Consider the following 18,395-nt stretch of genomic DNA (forward strand, 5'->3'; position numbering starts at 1 on the left):
CGCTCTACTCTGCTCTGGTTAGGCCTCAGCTGGAGTATTGTGTCCAGTTCTGGGCGCCGCATTTTAAAAAAGATGTGGAGAAATTGGAAAGGGTCCAAAGAAGAGCAACAAGAATGATTAAAGGTCTTGAGAACATGACCTATGAAGGAAGGCTGAAAGAACTGGGTTTGTTTAGTTTGGAAAAGAGAAGACTGAGAGGGGACATGATAGCAGTTTTCAGGTATCTAAAAGGGTGTCATAAGGAGGAGGGAGAGAACTTGTTCACCTTAGCCTCTAAGGATAGAACCAGAAACAATGGGTTTAAACTGCAGCAAGGGAGGTCTAAGTTGGACATTAGGAAAAAGTTCCTAACTGTCAGGGTGGTTAAACACTGGAACAAATTGCCTAGGGAGGTTGTGGAATCTCCGTCTCTGGAGATATTTAAGAGTAGGTTAGATAAATGTCTATCAGGGATGGTCTAGACAGTATTTGGTCCTGCCATGCGGGCAGGGGACTGGACTCGATGACCTCTCGAGGTCCCTTCCAGTCCTATAATCTATGAATCTATGATTATAGGGTTATAAGGGATAGCCAGCGTGGAGTTGTCAAGAACAAATAATGCCAAACCAACCTTATTTCCTTCTTTGACAGAGTTACAGGCCTAGTGGATAGGGAGGACGCAATAGATGTGTGATGTATCTTGATTTTAGAAAGGCTTTTGACACAGTCCTACATGACATTCTCATAAACAAACTAGGGAAATGTGATCTAAATGAAATTACTATACAGTGGGGGCAAAACTGGTTGAAAAACGGTACTCCGAGTAGTTATCAAGGGTTCACAATCAAACTGGGAGGACGCGTGTACTGGAGTCCTGCATAGTTCAGTCCTGGGTCTGATATTATTCAACATTTTCATTAATGACTTAGATAATGGAGTAGAGAAATTCTTTTAAAATTTGCAGATGCCATCAAGCTGGGAAGGGTTACATGTACTTTGGAGGACAGGAGTAGAGTACAGAACGATCTTAATAAATTGGGGAATTGGTCTGAAAGCAACAAGATGAAATTCAATAAAGACAGGTGGAAAGTACTGCACTTACGAAGGAAAAAAATCAAATGTACAGCTACAAAATGGGGACTAATTGACTAGGTGGTGAATACTGCAGAAAAGGATCTGGGGATTATAATGGATCACAAATTGAGTATGAGCCAACAGTGTGATCAAGTTGTGAAAAAGGCTAATATCCTTCTGGAGTGTATCAACTATTGCAGGGTTCTTACCCCTTTCGCCGAGGCATCCATGGTGCTGCCATTGTCAGTGTCAGGAAACTGGGCTAGATGGACTTTGGGTCTGATCCAGTCTGGCGGTCCCTGTGATGCCAAAAATGTGATGCTGAAAATTAAGCTTTAAAAAAAAATCTATCAGTGGCAGCGTCCAAGCATGGGAAACTTCTGCTGGAAAGATTAAAGTTTTTGTCGACGGTATAAACAGTTCTAACGGGGGTTATAACAGAAAGTGTTAGGCTGATTTTAATAATAGCCATCATAACTACTGTACCACATATCATTCAAGAGGAAATTTGTTTCCTTCATTAACTCCCCACGTTCGCAGGGCCATGCAGGAACGTGTCTCCGGCTGGTGTAAATCTCTCTGTCAGGTGGATCTCTGAGGTGGTGATTCTGTAGCTCTTGCCTCTTTGGGTCTCTGGATTTGCTGGGAAGGCAGAGGGTAGAGATAAGTATTCCCATCCTTGTCTCTTTCAGAGAGTGTAACCGCAGACAGCAGGTCATCGCGGTGCTGAATGATTTGTATGTGGCCACCTCCCTGCGCCTCTACGTCATCTGGAAAACACAACAGAAAACAATTTCTGACTCTGGCTTCGTTCTAAAAGGTGCGTTTCCCTGCATCTTTTCTAAGCAAGGGACAATAACTTGAATGTATGCAGGACAAACGCTGCTTGTTCCATATACCACTTGTGAAAGACTGGCCTGCCAGCACCCAAGCTAGGGGTAGAGGAGAGAGGGCCTTAAGCTACCAGTGTCCTGACATTGTAATTGCTTACATGATGTTCAAACCCAGGGAGTCTCCATTAACACTCGGTTCAGAGTCATTTAAAAGATACTATTCCCGAGGTAATTGGGATTTTAATAGCCACATGGGATTGTCTGTAGCCCCACCTAGTCACCTCTGATCGTGTGTTGTAATTACAGTGGCTGCTCTTTAGGGATAGGGCTTTTTAAGAATACGTTTTGGAAAACGTAGTTTTTCTTTTGGAGGGAAGCTAAGACTTCACTGCACCCTGCTTTACGCTGTGCCTCTGCTCAGACAGGGAAGGCTCTCTGTGTTACATGATTGCAGAATACGGAGGTTGGCCACTAGCTGCAGGGGAAGAGTTAAGGGGTTGATGTAAGCTGGCTGCTGTAGTGGAAGGTGTATGTGGGGAGAGAAGTAGAAGTTATATATTTTAGGTGTGTTGTTAACTCATGTCCTTGCTTGTGTGGTTTTCTGCCAAGTATGTTTGTGTGGGTGTGCATGTGGGTGTGAAATTTCAGTGTTTCACCCTGAATTGTAAGCCAAGTTGTCAGTGAGGCCTATGATTAAGGTTGCTTAACACTTTCCATCCTAAGATCCTGTTTTCATTTGGTTCAGACTTTGCCAAGCTTGAACCATTTGTGCTGAAATTTTCCAAACCAGGTTTCTGCCTTGGGCTGAATTTTTTTTTTTTTTTGAATAGTTCAACCATTTCTGAGGTGAATATTTGTGAGGTGTTCAGGTATTACAGCGATGAGCACCCAAAAAAACCCAGCAGGAAATTAGCAATCGTGTGCTCCCTGCAGGGTTGGAATGGCGTGCATCAAATTAGGCCTGCGGCATTCACTGAATGGGATAAAGAGAAATCTTGAATAGCCGCCCATTCACTGAGTGAGGCCAGGGTCCTGTGGGAGAAATCGTATGTGATCATGTAATTAAAGATTGTAACATAATGTGTGTACAACACAAGGGGGCTGAATTAAGGTGTCGTGGGGCAACCTTAATTCAACCATTTCTTAATTTTTCTGTGCTTGACTTTACAACCTTAATAACAATCTTTTAGTGTATTTTTAATGCAATTATATATGCGTTACTTGTAGCATTGGGCCGTAACTACAGCAATCAATGCTATTTTCTTTCTGTAAAAACCAAATTAGAGGCACAGCAGGGTTATTTATCTCTGCGTGCAAAAAATAAAAAGAGGGTAAAACCTGCCCGGTGAGCAGGGAGATGGAGGTGTTTATTACGGCTGAAAAAGCATCTTCAAAAAGTGAAGCTCGGGTCACCACAAATAGATTGGGGTTTCTTCCCCATCCCCACCCATGTGGTCTATGCTCTTCCCTGGAGCCCTGGGGCGTTCCCATCGGTTATGATCAGCTGGGTGTAACACATTTGGTTTCTGGGTGAGACCCCCAAGCTTGGACAATGGGGAAATGATTTTTCCAAAGGTGTTTTGTAGTTACAAGTTCCAGCCTTTCGTAGCCATTGTGGTTACGTGCTCTGTCCTGAGAGTGAAGCACATTCCTAAGGAGACACTGGACCAAACTCTAGGGGCAAAGCTTAAAAATATACCAGACTAGTGTTACCCCAGAAAACACGTGGGACTCAGACTGCCCCTCCTCCATCCCGGTGTCATGTCTTTTCATGTTGATACTAGATTTTTTTCCCCCTCCCTCTTCCCAGAACTGGAGACATTTGCCAAAAAGAAACCGAAGCAGCTTCTGAGATATTTGGAGATCTACATGAGTGGGAGAGCTGTGTCAGTAATAGATGGTGGTTTTCAACACCCTTCTCCCTCCTCCGGCGTACACAGTCCCGACCTCAACAATGCCGTCGACAACAGCAGCAAAGAGATAAACTTCACGGGCGTGTGCGACCCGCAGGTTGAGATGGAAGGAGAGGCCCGGCTGATCTGAAACCAAGGCAACACCGCAGGCTGGGAAGATTCTTGTAAGACACTGACAGATGCTCCCGTTGGCAGAGCTCATTAGTGGCTGCTAGTCCCCTGCCAGTCTGTTCACAGTCACTTGTGAAGGGGTGGGAGGTCTGAGATGGTTCTAAAGCAAGCGCAGCGTCCGAGCCGTTAGGCCAGATGTAGTGGGACACACCGGGGGCAGTTGGTGGAGTTTGCAATGGAGACCTAGACACCCTGCTTCATTGTAGATGCTGTAATGGGTGGTAGCAAACGGTCCCCATCCGTAGCAGGCTTTTGCCCTGAATCCACTGAAGTGTGGATTGACTGGGAGGCCCTTGTACATACGGAGAATAAAAAGCTGCTTCAGTTCTCAAGGATATCAATTCGTGAGAGGTGTTAAGAAGCCCAAGCTATTGTTGCTGAGCCCTGAGGGAGGTGAGCAATCCAAGCAAACTGCAGGCCTGAATTCCCTTCAGCTAGGATTCTCCCAGGGGGAGTTAGCAAGCAGGTAGGAGATGTAAAGCTGGCGAGGTGTTTGTTTTATTCCAGCCATTGGGCACCCACTGAGAATGTGGCTCACGGTTTGTATGGGATCATCAGTGTTAAGCACTAGACATGCTGGAATTGGGGTCCGTCTGTCTTTCATGGGCACTTCTGTGCTGCCATTGCTGTACCATCCGAGCATCTCACGATATTTAATGTATTTGTGCTCACGCCCCCCATCAGGCTGGGCAATGCTGTTGTCCCTGTCTTACAGATGGGACCTGAGGCCCAGAGAGACTTGTGACATTCCCAGGGTCACACAGCAAGTCTGTGGCAGAGCAGAGGATGGAACCCAGTCTCTGGAGTCCAAGGGTATTGTCCCAATCACTGCACAGTAAGGTCCCGCTGTATGTGCCAGTGAAACGTTCTCCCTTGTAGTACATTGTGTAATGTGGTGGCTGAACAGTTCAAGCCCCCTGCGGCTTGGGCTTCCCTGCTCCAGGTTAATGCCATTCTTATTGTCCCTGCTTCTCATTCTGTGCATCTGCTCAGGAGTCTTCAGCCAGAGTCTCAGTAAAGAATGATGAGCTTTACTGAAACTCGGAATGGGCAAGATCTGTCTGGGTTAGGGCCTGAGGGAACAGTAGTGAGACGCAGATCCCTGGCTTCCAGCATTGCCACCAGCTATCAATTCAGACGCTCCTGACTCTAGAGCAAAGTTCAGGAGAGATGTGGTCATTCAGGTACATGGCATCCACCTGGATAGCTGCGGGTGGGAGCTCTGGCCTACAAGGGAATGTCTGTGGGAGCCAGGCTTTTGGGCTCTGTTTTTCTAAGCTCATGCTTGAGCTTCCACACTGCATTGTAAACCTGGGTTTACAGTTGCTGGACCCGAGTCTCACAACTGTGCCAATGCGTCCACACTGCACAGCACAGACCTTCTGACTTGGATCTGTGGCTTGACCCTGCGTCCACACTGCACAATGACAGGGATTGGATCTGAGTCACAGTCAAAATTGGGCCCTGACCCACCTCCCTTAGTAGGGTCCTAGGACCTGGGACCTGAGTGCCTGCAGATCTGAGTCTGACTGCTCTGTGTGTGAACGGAAAGAGGGCTCAAACCAGAGTCAGAGCTTGGGCTTAGCTTGCCTGAGGTATACACCGCAATAAAACATCCGCACCTGGCCCACATCAGCTGACTTGGGCTGCAGGTTTATAAAATTGCCGTGTAGACATTTGCACTCGGGTCCAGCCCAAGCTTGAACGTTTACACTGAAAATGTATAGCCCCGTAGCCTGAGTCCCCCGAGCCAGCTGATGTGGGCCAGCCGCAGGTGGTTTTTTGCCGTGTAGACAAACACCGAGAGGCTAAGGCCGGGAGGAGCAGAATCACGTGAAGTGTTTGACTTTATGGAATATCGTCTCCTAACTCTTCTGTACTCAGCTGTAGTGGCCTGCAGGAGTCATAAAAGCTTATTAACTGCCTGGGAGAGAACCCCCCCAGCACAGGCACTACATAGGACAGCTGAGGACTATTCAGGCCCTCATGCAAGCCAGCATGGGGGCGTGAGCTGGGGCAGGGAGAGCAGTCCCCATAGGCAGCCCCGGGGGGGGACACATGGGAGATCCCTAACACTACAGTTATGATTACAAGAGAATTCCTTGTATTGTTTGGGCTCAGAAATTTCTGAAATTCTTTGGGCCCCTGGCTGGGTCTCAGCTCAAAGGCAAATATTTGCTGGAAAGTTCCAGGAAATTCCCGTTCAGACATTTTTGAATGATTGACGGAGAACAGATTTTTCAGCGTTACACTTGTCCCCGCCCAAAAACGCTTGCTCCACAGAAACGCTGGTATTGCCAACTCTCGTGATTTTATCGTGAGTCTTGTCCTATTTGGTGTTTCCCTTAAATTACTATCTCAACTGATCAGCACGGAGGTCAAGGGGAGTGAGGTGCCTAGGTGCTTTTGAAAATCCCACTAGCTTCCTATCTTCATCTTTAGGCACCTGAACGCCTTTTAAAAATCAGACCCTCAGAGACTTGCCCAATGTTTCAGGGGAGTCCAGGGTTTTGATGTGATCACCAGTCTATAAGTACCTACGTGGGGAGAAGATTTCTGACAGTAGAAGTCTCTCTAAGCTCGTAGACAAAGGCATGACCAGATCTGGTGTCAGGGAGGTGCGGTTCCAATTGGAAATAAAATGTAATTTCTTAACAGTGGATTAAGAACAGTTGGAGGTGGTTAAATGGATAATAATTAACCAGCGGAACAGCTTCCTGGGGCCCTGATACCCTATGTCTTCCTAAAAGTTTCGGGGTGCAATTCTGGGTGGTGGAGGCACATGGCTGAAGGCACAGCCCAGGGGAGGGGTGGGGGAAGGGAGATGGCTCGGTGTCAGCTCTGCCGGTCTGGGCTGCTCCAGTGGCCAAAATGGTCTCTGCATAAGTCACAGCAATCAGCAGTAGCTCACATTTGCAGCCCAAGATCCTGTTGTGTTGGAGACCTGCCTTCCTCTCCTCCCCAGCCCTGTTCCCAACAGGCTAGGGAAGGAAGGGGAGCAGCTTACGGTAGTGCTGCACTGGGGAAGTTCTTCCATGGTGTGTTACGCACTTGGAGCAGCAGGTAGAGTCCGAACCTGCCGTAGGCTGCAGTTCAACCCCAAGTTAGCACAGCAGGGAAGAATAGTCCCCTCTGCTGCAGGCGTGGCCGGGTGAGGGTCTCTGGCCAGCGTTCTGTAAGAGGTCTACTGGCTATGAGAGGGCTCCTAGCTAGCCTGAACTCTATGAAAAGGCCAGTTAGAACGAGCAGCTTATTGTAACAGATGCACTTTGCAGCATAGGCAGGGAGATGAAGTGGTCCAGACTTTGTGATCCTGCAGGGTGCAGGGCATGTTCCTTAGGGGATGCATCCCCTGAGTGGCAGAGGAAGTAGTTTGCTTTCATAGTCACCTTGTGCTTTATGAGGCCCCATCCCTAAATGTGCCCTTTCCACTGCCTTTCCAGCTGAACCTTGTGCCTCTTTAGCATAGCACATTGGCCTGTTGTCTCATATCTTCGGCTTGGAAATCTCTCAGTCTCTCTGCAGTGCGGTGCATGCAGATTTGCTGCATAAATACAGGTCTCAGCGATGCACAACACCATGTGCCAGTACCTTGGAGCCGTGGACACTATTTGTAACGGGCTAGGCACTTTACAATAAACCGTTGGCGTACCGTTTCCTCGTCTCCGTGCTTACTGAGGACAGGCTTGGCGTTCGTTTACACGCCCGCTCCACTCACACAGCCTGAAAAGGAAATGGCCTTCCACTGCCAACAAGTACCGAGTTGGCAGGAAAACAAAAGGGGAGCCCGAGAGCCGCGAGTCCGTGGGCCTTTGCGTTGCGACCTCTCCCTCCTGTAGGCAGTGATGGGCACGGCAGTTAACGGTGATGAGATCTGGGAATGATGGCCACCTTGGCACCCGTGGGGCCTCAGACCCTGGTTTATTTTCATTCCCTTTGGGCTAGAATCCTGAGCTGGAATTGTGAGGTGCGCTGTGCCTTGCAGAGGTGCAGCGCAGAAAGGTACCGCCCGGGGGAATGGCTTTAAGCCACCTTTGCCCACCCATCTGGTTCTGGGATGCCCTGGGTGTGCTGTGGCCCCTGGCATAAAGCAGAGCAGCCAGGAGCCGCACACACACAAACCCAAGGAATGGGGCCGATGTGGACCAAACGCATTGCACACGCCCCGGCACCTTCCCCCTCAGCCAAGCTAATTATGATCTGTTAGGCGTATTATGATAGCACGTAGGAGCCCCGGTCATGACAGGACCTCATTGCGCTAGGGGCTGTACAGAGACAGGACAAAAAGATGGTCCCTGCCTAAACAGTTTGCAATCTACCTTAGCCAGTGCAGTTCATGCTCTGCAGAGAGCTCTGGGCATGGAGGTTCCCTTCCAACCCATACCCACCCCCACATGCAATCCGACCTAGTGATGTTTCTCTGAAGCTGATAAATCAATTTACAGCGCTCACAGCAGCTGCTGCACAGTGCTGGGTATAAATAATAGAGCTGGTCAAAAAAAAGGGGAGGGTGGAATCTTATAGGAACCTCCCCTTCCCCCCAATCTTACTTGGTTTAAATTTCCCAGCAGCCCAAGGGTTGGTTGAAAAAAGATTGTGAAATTCTTGTTGAAGATTTTCCCCATTTTTAAAATTTTATTTCAAAATCCAAAACAACTTCACCCATCTCCAGCAAACAGCGCTTCCGATAAGAGTGGAAGAATGGCAAACAGCCCCAGGACTCAGTCGCTCTTTGCTGAGTTTTCATTTTCTCCCTATCCGTAACGTTAGGGTAGGGGGGTTGAAAAGCACTAGGCGCTGGCCCCAGTGAAGACTCAGGCCCAGGCTGAGCATTTCTGAAAATCCTCTTTCCCATCAGCTGAAAAGTATCAATATCCCGTACTTGAAAAGGGAATATTAATAAAAGATACCTGGCCTTGGAGACTGAAATCCTCAGTGTCTTCCCAGAACTGGGATAACATGGGCAGCAGACATGCACAGTCTGGTTGATTGTATTCCCATAGGCCCAACTTGTTGTGCTAGGACAGTGATACTCAGAGCTCAGTGGTTCAGGAGCCAAATTAGTGATCAGCATCACCCAAAAGAGCCACAGTCGTGTGACTTCATTGTTTCATTTACTAGTTATATATTTTCTCGGTTATTCTGACCAAGTAGTATTATTTTATCAATTACGGTTGGTTAATAACATAGTAAAAGCATCCTGATTGGTTAATAACTTGGACTGGTTAATAATCACACAGTGTTTTAATATCATTGGCTGCAAAGAGCCGCAGGAGACACATTAAAGAGCCCATTGCGGCTCCCGAGCCTCAGTCTGAGTATGACTGTGCTAGGGGCTGTACATACACAGTAAGAAGCCATTCCTGCTCTGAAGGGCTGGATATCTAAATAGGCAAGACAGACAAATGGTGGGGGAAAGGAAGTGTTTTAGCCGTCCTGTAGTTAAAGTGGATCTGAGCTTTCTGTTTAAGAGCTGGGTTTTATTTTCAAAGGCCTCTGAAATTCACATGCACAGTCTTGAAAATTGCAAATTTGGTGTCAGATTTGATCAGTGGGCTCCCAAGATATTGTGCCTAGGGAGAAAAGGAGCTGTAGGTAAAAGTTTTCCCATTCTAACCATATTTTTGTGTGCAATCCTGTGACTCAAACTACTGCACTGATCCCCTGCCAAACTGACACATCACCTGATCTAGTTTGATCTCAGCTAGTGTGCAGCCCTCACTGCCATGTAGACCGAACATATAAGTTATTTGGGGTGGGAGGTGTGATTGAGCCCTGCAAACTGGAACATACCTGGGATCCACACCAGAGAAAACAATTTGTGTGTTGTGACACTGGTGAACGAGAGTTCGTAGAGACACTCGTTCCCCAGCCAAAGGCCCTAACCACTGGGCTATTGGCTATTCAGGGCTGGTCTCTCTCTCTCTCTCTCTCTCTCTCTCATTTCTTTGTGAAAATTTCTAAAGAGCTCGGGTTTGTCCCATTGTGGAATGGGAAACATTTCCAGAATCACGAGAACTTTCATGAGTTGGGTAAACAGTTTCCTGACTGGCTATGGTAGATGCCAGAGGCTGCACATTTTGTACAGATGAATATGCTGTGCGGGGCTGGAAACGGGCTCCTTTGGGAGTTGTCTTGGGGAATACGGAGAGGATTCCTACCATATAGATGTTGTTTGAACCTCAGTTTATGGTTCAGTGCTGAACACTGATGAGGACGCGCACAGAGACGCAGGCAGGAAACAATCTTGGCCCCATGTTCCCGCAGTGGTGGAATGCAAAGGTGGAAAGCATAAGCAAAAGGATCATACAAAACCTAGTATCAAATCAGAATTCAAAGGCCTCCCCGGCCTCCTGTCCCCATGACCAGGCAAAATCTGGAGAGTTAGAGGAAGTAGTGTCCTTTCCTCCTTGACCGTGATCAGTTGTGGATGGGGAGTGCTCTGTTTGGGATGATCTTTTATTCAGAATCTCTGCATCAAGGCCACATGTGTGTTGTCACAGGCCTGTTGGGTGACCGCGGGCGAGTCACTTCCCCTCTCTGTGTCTCGGTTTCCCAACAGCAATAATTACAGCTCCTTTGCAAAGTGCTTTGAGATCTAGAGAGGCAAAGTGCTAGATGAAAGCTAGGTAGTGTTATATGCTGCTTCCTTACCCCGAGCACCCTGCAGCAGCTACATCCACCCAGCCTGTTCCTGCCTATGTTCTCCACATACGCCCAAGTGTGGGTGGAAGGCGACCTTGGCAAAACCTAATGAGAGAAAAGCACTGAGATAATCTGCTCACTCCAAATGTTTCATTGTGTTTTCTTCCCAACCACTGCCTTGGCCTGGCCACATGATGTCGCCCTATGCTCACAAACTACTCACACCTCACAGAGTGACTGGAATGCCTCCGCGCTCTTACATTAGGTGAACACACAGTGATGCTGCGAGCTTCTTGAGCACAGTGATGCTGCGAGCACATGAGCCTCTCCGCGCTCGCACGCCTGCGGATGTGTGCCCCATGCCACGGCAATGCGCCACCACTCCCTTAACACCCTGCTCGTCAGAAACGGTGATCTCAGCTGCCTCCTCGGCACAGGTGTGAACGAAGCATCGCGCTTGCTAACGTTCTGCACGAGCACAAACCCAAGGACGTTCCCAATGAGCAGGCGACTGCAACCATTTACCATTGGCTAGAACATCTGCATGGGCACCACGCGGACTAGCCACGCTACCATTCGAACATGTACACATCCACCGCCATGCTAGTGCTCTGGTGATACGCCACCCTTGCAAACACTGCTACACCTTGATGTAGCCGGAAATAGCCTCTCAGAAGCAAACTCTCCCCTTCCAGGGCACGTCTGCCGAGATCCCTGCGTTCCGACGGAATACACTTATTTGTTGTCGATCCCTGGATTCAGTCTATTCATACAGAACGGAAGCGAAGCTCCCTAAATCCACATACATCCAAAGGTCCCAAGCCCATCATGTTGACTGAGAGCCCGAGCATTTTCAGGCTATTCAGGAATTACTTCCCAGTGTTCAAAGGGCCCTACTGAAGGGCAGAGCCTGGGAAGGTGGGGAAGAGATATGGGGCCTGAGAGGGGGCAGGTGTGGGGCAAGGTAAGGAATGGGGAAAGCAATAGCTGAAGAGAAGAGACCTGAGATGCTACGGTAAATAGGTTCCCACTAGGGGCCTCCTGATGTCATTATGTTCGGAAGATAGGGAATTCCTCTTTCAGGAAGTGTTTGATGAGAGAGGACAGTGCATGTGGCGGAAGGAATACAGCCTGAATGTTGCGCCCGCACACAGGGCATGTGTCAGAAGTGAGTCGGCAGCCGCAGGGACATGAAATCAGAAACTCAGAACATTGCAAATCAAGCAAACAAACAAAAAAACAGAAAGACAATAATCCCGGTGCTGTCCCAGATTCCCGTCCCCAAGCAGACAGACACAAAAGGGGATGCATTTAGCCATGGGACCTTCTTTTTTAGATCACAATAGGAAATCTACGAAATTGCGACAGGGCTGAATGAAAAGGAAAACAAAATAAGAGCAGTCACGCTATAGCTGCAATGGGTACAGGCTCCTGCATGTGCCAATAGCGTCTGGATATGGCGGCAGCAAAGCGGGAGGACCCATGAACAATCCTAGAAGTGCACTCAAAGTGTTTTCAGCCCACAGAAAATGTCAGATACGAAAGGGATCTTTTCAACAAGTGTAATCAGGAAACTGGAGTAACAATAGATGAGTATATTGCCAAACTGCGCCAAATGGCTGACTCATGTGATTATTGACTCTCACAAGATGAACGAACTCGTGATAGGTTAGTAATGGGGACGAAAGACGCAGGAGTTTGAATGAGAATGCTCAGCGAGCCCACGCTAATGCTACCAAGAGCTGTAGACATGTGCAAAGCTAGTGAACCAGCTCACATCCAAATGCAGCGCATAAGTGGAGCAGGCACAGAGATAATTCACCAACCTGCACAGAGAAAGCATGAAAACACAAGGGAAGATCTCCCCAAATCCGTACGAAAGCAAATGCACAGACGCAAAGCAGAGGAGATGCAACTCAAAGGAAAAATCTGTGGTGGGGGAGAAACATGCTGCTGGAAAAGGCACTGCAGCATGTGGGGTCATATGCAATAATTGGGGCAAGAGAAATCATTATGCCAAAGCTTGCACACCAGAAGAGGAAAAATGCACCATATCAAGGAAGCAAGCAGTGACTCAGAGGGTGAGATTTTGCACGTGTGTGACATTAATGAGGTACAAAACAGCAAGTGTAAAAGGTTTTTAAAGTTCAGCCTAACATCCAATGCAAAGACAAAGGCAGCAGCACACAAACAGGAACCTGAATGCTGAAGAGACAGTGGAGTATCAGTGAACGCAGGAGGCTACAAAGACTTCTTCAGCATTGTTCAAAGGAGAAAGTGAAATTGCAATCAAGCAAAGCCAAATTAAAATGATCCGATGGCCCAAGCTTAATACTACCAGGACAATAAGTTACAAGCAGAATACCAAGAAAAAGTATACAGGCTGAAATGTCAGTTAGTACAGACCACATAGAAGCCATTGCTTTCCCCTAAAACAAGTTAATTCATGAACCTACTAACACTAAACCTGGAACAAATGATTCACACAATAAACACAGAAGCAAAACAAAAAACTTCTCCAGAGCAGACAGTACACTTCCTGGGCTATGAGTGTTACAGGAAAGTGTCCCTACCCTCATCAGTGCCCTTTCCCCACCAGTTACCTCCCGTTCTCTTCTTCCAACCCAATGCATGTCATTCCTCTTCCCCCTTTCCCCCCACCAAATCTCTGTGATTCTACTTCTGCAACAACCAAAGCTGCTAAAAGATGCACATGGTAGCCTTCCTTGAGGTCACAGATGTCTGGCTGGGGAAAGGTGTCCTAGGACAGGAGGGGGTGAGCTGGGGCAGGGGTAATCTAGATTCATAGAAGATTAGGGTTGGAAGAGACCTCAGGAGGTCATCTAGTACAACCCCCTGCTCAAAGCAGGACCAACCCCAACTAAATCATCCCAGCCAAGGTTTTGTCAAGCCAGGCCTTAAAAACCTCTAAGGATGGAGATTCCACCACCTCCCTAGGTAACCCATTCCAGTGCTTCACAACCCTCCTAGTGAAATAGTTTTTCCTAATATCCAAGCTAGACCTCCCCCACTGCAACTTGAGACCATTGCTCCTTGTTTTGTCATCTGCAACCACTGAGAACAGCCAAGCTCCATCCTCTTTGGAACCCCCCTTCAGGTAGTTGAAGGTTGCTATCAAATCACCCCTCACTCTTCTCTTCTTCAGACTAAATAAGCCCAATTCCCTTAGCCTCTCCTTGTAAGTCATGAGGTCAGCCCCCTAATCATTTTCGTTGCCCTCCGCTGGACTCTCTCCAATTTGTCCATATTCTTTCTGTAGTGAGGGGGTCCAAAACTGGACGCAGTACTCCAAGTGTGGCCCCACCAGTGCCGAACAGAGGGGAATAATCACTTCCCTCGATCTGCTGGCAATGCTCCTACTAATGCAGCCCAATAGGCTGTTAGCCTTCTTGGGAACAAGGGCACACTGCTGACTCATATCCAGCTTCTCATCCGCTGTAATCCCCGGGTTCTTTCCTGCAGAACTGCCACTTAGCCACTCGGTCCCTAGTCTGTAGCAGTGCATGGGATTCTTCCTTCCTAAGTGGAGGACTCTGCACTTGTCCTTCTTGAACCTCAACAGATTTCTTTTGGCCCAATCCTCCAATTTGTCTCTGGACCCTATCCCTACCCTCCAGCATATCTACCTCTCCCCCTAGTTTAGTGTAATCTGTGAACTTGCTGAGGGTGCAATCCATCCCATCATCCAGATCATTAATGAAGATGTTGAACAAAATTGGTCCCAGGACCGACCCCTGGGGTGCTCCACTTGATACAGCTGCAAACTAGACATCGAGCCATTGATCACTACCTGTTGAGCCCAATGATCTAGCCAGCTTTCTATCTACCTTATAGTCCATTCATCCAATCCATACTTTTTTAACTTGCTGGCAAGAATACTGTGGGAGACTGTATCAAAAGCTTTGCTCAAGTCAAGGTATATCACATCCGCCACTTTCCCCATATCCACAGAGCCAGTTATCTCATCATAGAAGGCAATCAGGTTGGTCAGGCATGACTTGCCCTTGGTGAATCCATGTTGACTGTTCCTGATAACCACCTTCTCCTCCAAGTCTTTCAAAATGGATTCTTTGAGGACCTGCTCCATGATTTTTCCGGGGACTGAGGTGAGGCTGACTGGTCTGTAGTTTCCTGGATTCTCCTTCTTCCTTTTTTCCTTTTTAAAAGATGGGCACTTTTTCCAATTGTCTGGGACCTCCCCCGATTGCTGCAAGTTTTCAAAGATAATGGCCAATGGCTCTGCAATCACATTAGCCAACTGCCTCAGCACCCTTGGATGCATTAGATCCTGCCCCATGGACTTGTGCATGTCCAGCTTTTCTAAATAGTCCTTAACCTGTTCTTTCATCACTGAGGGTTGCTCACCTCTTCCCCATACTGTGTTGCCCAATGCAGTAGTCTGGGAGCTGACTTTGTCTGTGAAGAATGAGGCAAAAAAAGCATTGAGTACTTCAGCTTTTTCCACATCATCTGTCACTAGGTTGCCTCCCCCATTCAGTAAGGGTCACACACTTTCCCTGACCACCTTCTTGTTGCTAACGTATCTGTAGAAACTCTCCTTGTTACCCTTCACATCCCTTGCTAGCTGCAACTCCAATTGTGCTTTGGCCTTCCTGATTACACCCCTGCATGCTCGAGCAATATCCTCCCTAGTCATCTGTCCAAGTTTCCACTTCTTGTAAGCTTCCTTTTTGTGTTTAAGCTCACTGAAGTTTTCTCTGTTAAGCCAAACTGGTCGCCTGCCATATTTGCTATTCTTTCTGCACATCGGGATGGTTCATTCCTGCACCCTCAATAAGGCTTCTTTAAAATACAGCCAGCTCTACTGGACTCCTTTTCCCCTCATATTAGTAATGTTCTGCCTGGTGGCACGCTGGGGTAGATGGAACAATCGGGGGCAACAGGCAGTGGCAGAGAATGTGGGAAGGGAGCTTGAGGGCTGCAGAGCTAAGGTGATGCCATGTCATAGAATTGTAGAATATCAGGGTTGGAAGGGACCTCAGGAGGTCATCTAGTCCAACCCCCTGCTCAAAGCAGGACCAATCCCCAACTAAATCATTCCCAACCAGGACTTTGTCAAGCCTGACCTTAAAAACCTCTAAGGAAGGAGATTCCACCACCACCCTAGGTAACTCATTCCAGTGCTTCACTACCCTCCTAGTGAAGTAGTGTTTCCTAATATCCAACTTAAACCTCCCCACTGCAACTTGAGACAATTACTCTTTGTTCTGTCGTGTGCTCCAGCCCACTAATCATTTTTGTTGCCCTCCGCTGGACTCTTTCCAATTTTTCCACATCTTTCTTGTAGTGTGGAGCCCAAAACTGGACGCAATACTCCACATGAGGCCTCACCAATGTTGAATAGAGGGGAATAATCACATCCCTCAATCTGCTGGCAATGCCCCTACTTATACAGCCCAAAATGCCGTTAGCCTTCTTGGCAACAAGGGCACACTGTTGATTCATATCCAGCTTCTCGTCCACTGTAACCCTTAGGTCCTTTTCTGCAGAACTGCTTCCTAGCCACTCAGTCTGTAGCAGTGCATGGGATTCTTCTGTCCTAAAGTGCAGGACTCTGAGATACATGAACGTGTGTGCGTGGAGGGAGTGTGTTTGGGTGATGGCAGCCATAGCCCGGGGCAGGCTCTGGGTCTCACATTAAAGAGAGACAGCCAACCCCAAAGGTATTGGTTTAAAAATAAACGAGTTAATATAGTTCCAGAGGGCCCCGCACAACCACCTTTCATTTCTCCTGATGTCTCTGCATTTACAATCTCAATTTCCTCTTTAGCGTTGCGCTCGTTGCTGCTTGAGAGACCCACAAGAGGGGACCCTGACGGTGTGCAGGGGAGCTGCGACATGGACCTGCCTCAGAGAACGCAACCGAAAAAGACCTCTCCCAGTTGTAGGCATCCTGACACATCTGACGGCTGTGGAGTTGTTGGTGTCCCGTGAAAGATGGGGAGCCCAATTCAGCTCTGTCACACCGGTGTAAATCCAGAGTGACTCCGCTGATGTTGGGGCTGTTACTCTGGAGAGAGAGGGATGTGGCCTCTTCCTGTCCCAAAATAATTGTCCTCTCAGCCACCATGTGCTGCTGGGAGGGATTTAAAACTTGGTGTCTTTAGAGAACTGGGTCGTGCCCCAGGAAACAAAAGGCCAGTTGCATCAACAGCACCTTGACGCATCACTGAAGCAGGGCAGCAGCCGAGCGGCTCCCACCAAGCCCTCCTTTGGGAAGGACCTGCCTCCGCCCCACGAGCGCACTCCACTCCCTTCTCTCAGCTCCACGCCTGCCTGGCGTCCTGGAGCAGGGAAGAGCCGTTCTCTCCAGGAGCTGGACATGTCGCTGCCCGTCTCCGGGGAGCAGAGAGGGAAGCGAGGAAGAGGAGAGCGCAGAAGGAGAGGGAGCTCGCTGCCCAGTCCACGGCCCTGGGGAAGAGAGAATTCGTTATGGAGAGAGAGAGAGAGACCTGGCAATAGCCGAGGAGTTTGATTACATGTGACTGCATATGTAGCTCTGAGATTGTCTCTACCTTCTTCAATGCCCCTTCCCCACCAGTCACCTCCATTCCCTTCTTCCAACCCAACGCATGTCATTCCTCTTCTCCCTATTCCGCCACCTAATCCCTGTGATTCTGCTTCTGCATCGCCCATTTTCTGTGCTTTCCCTCTCCCCACCTCCTATTTTGATATTTCAGTCAAGCAATTAAATAAACCAACTCCCTTCACGATGGCTGTCACGAGCTCTTTTGACGTCAGGTTGCGGAACGAAAGTCAGGCTTTGCGATTCCTTAGGAATTTGATCCACTTTATTAATCAAAATAGAATTTAAAAAGAAAATGGGAAATTAGCGAAGCCAGAGCAGAGGTGCTTTTAGGCTACTGTCATGAAGTTTAAAAGATTGAGTGTAACACAGAATGTTACCGCTTCTCAAGAAGGAAAGATCCAGTCATTGCGAGCTGTTCTCTTATTCCTTGAATCTAATCACAAAGTGGTGAAATTACCACCAAATTTAACCCCTGGGCTAAACTTGATCCTATGGCTACATCCTAAATTAATCACATAATAGTCAAATTACACCTAGTCACTATTCGCTGAATAGGCTATTGATCCTAAATATAGATCCTTCACTTGGCAATCCAGTTATGTGCCACTCAACTATAGCACTACCTAGGGTTAAACACCAATCGAGCTATATTCCAATCAGCAATTTGTGGGACTGTATAGGACAGTACGCCCAACGGTAGAGCTAAAATTACTGTCTGAGGGTTTAGACAATTAATTACAGAAAAGCGTCAAGTTAATTTAAAATGGCCTTTTCAGGCAGTGAAAATAAATCAGAGACCATATCTTCATCCTAAAAATATTAAAATCACACATACTTAACCATGGGCTGCTGATCGTTTACATTTATTTTGATATGTCTTATAGCAAAAATCTGGAATCCTCATTTTTACTTGCTACAAATACTTAAATAACGGAGGTAAAGGTTCAGCAATAGTTATTTCGTTAATCTAAAAAACCGTTTCACGTTTTAAGGGACTTGTCACTTTCTGGTGCTCACAAATCATATGTCTATGGGCTGGTTACTTTAGCCATTAAGCAGACAGCTTTCTTTGAGTTATCTTTGTAATGCACTTCTTATTAGAATCATGCTATTCTGAACCAGAATAGCAAGTTATTCCGTCTCAGCGTGTTTCAATCACTCAGTGACTTAATATTATTTCTAGACATTTACTGTCAAACATTTTTTTTG

At 47.6% G+C, this 18,395-nt stretch overlaps 1 protein-coding gene across 3 annotated transcripts in view; it reads left to right on the forward strand.

Moving 5' to 3' along the window:
* ELMOD3 (ELMO domain containing 3) overlaps positions 1 to 18,025 on the forward strand; it is a 46,410-nt gene extending 28,385 nt beyond the window's left edge. The window contains exons 10-12 of one of the 3 annotated variants that reach the window (XM_034761706.1): positions 1,746 to 1,873; positions 3,697 to 3,963; positions 16,428 to 18,025. In XM_034761706.1, coding sequence (XP_034617597.1) covers positions 1,746 to 1,873; positions 3,697 to 3,929 — 361 coding nt within the window. In that variant the 3' untranslated portion in view covers positions 3,930 to 3,963; positions 16,428 to 18,025. Of the gene's footprint in view, positions 1 to 1,745; positions 1,874 to 3,696; positions 7,627 to 16,427 lie in introns of those variants that run through there. The other 2 variants (XM_034761707.1, XM_034761705.1) reach the window with 2 other exon arrangements.
* Positions 18,026 to 18,395: the final 370 nt, after the last annotated feature.

The sequence above is a fragment of the Trachemys scripta genome, chromosome 2 (assembly GCF_013100865.1).
Source record: "Trachemys scripta elegans isolate TJP31775 chromosome 2, CAS_Tse_1.0, whole genome shotgun sequence".
NCBI lineage: Eukaryota > Metazoa > Chordata > Testudines > Emydidae > Trachemys > Trachemys scripta.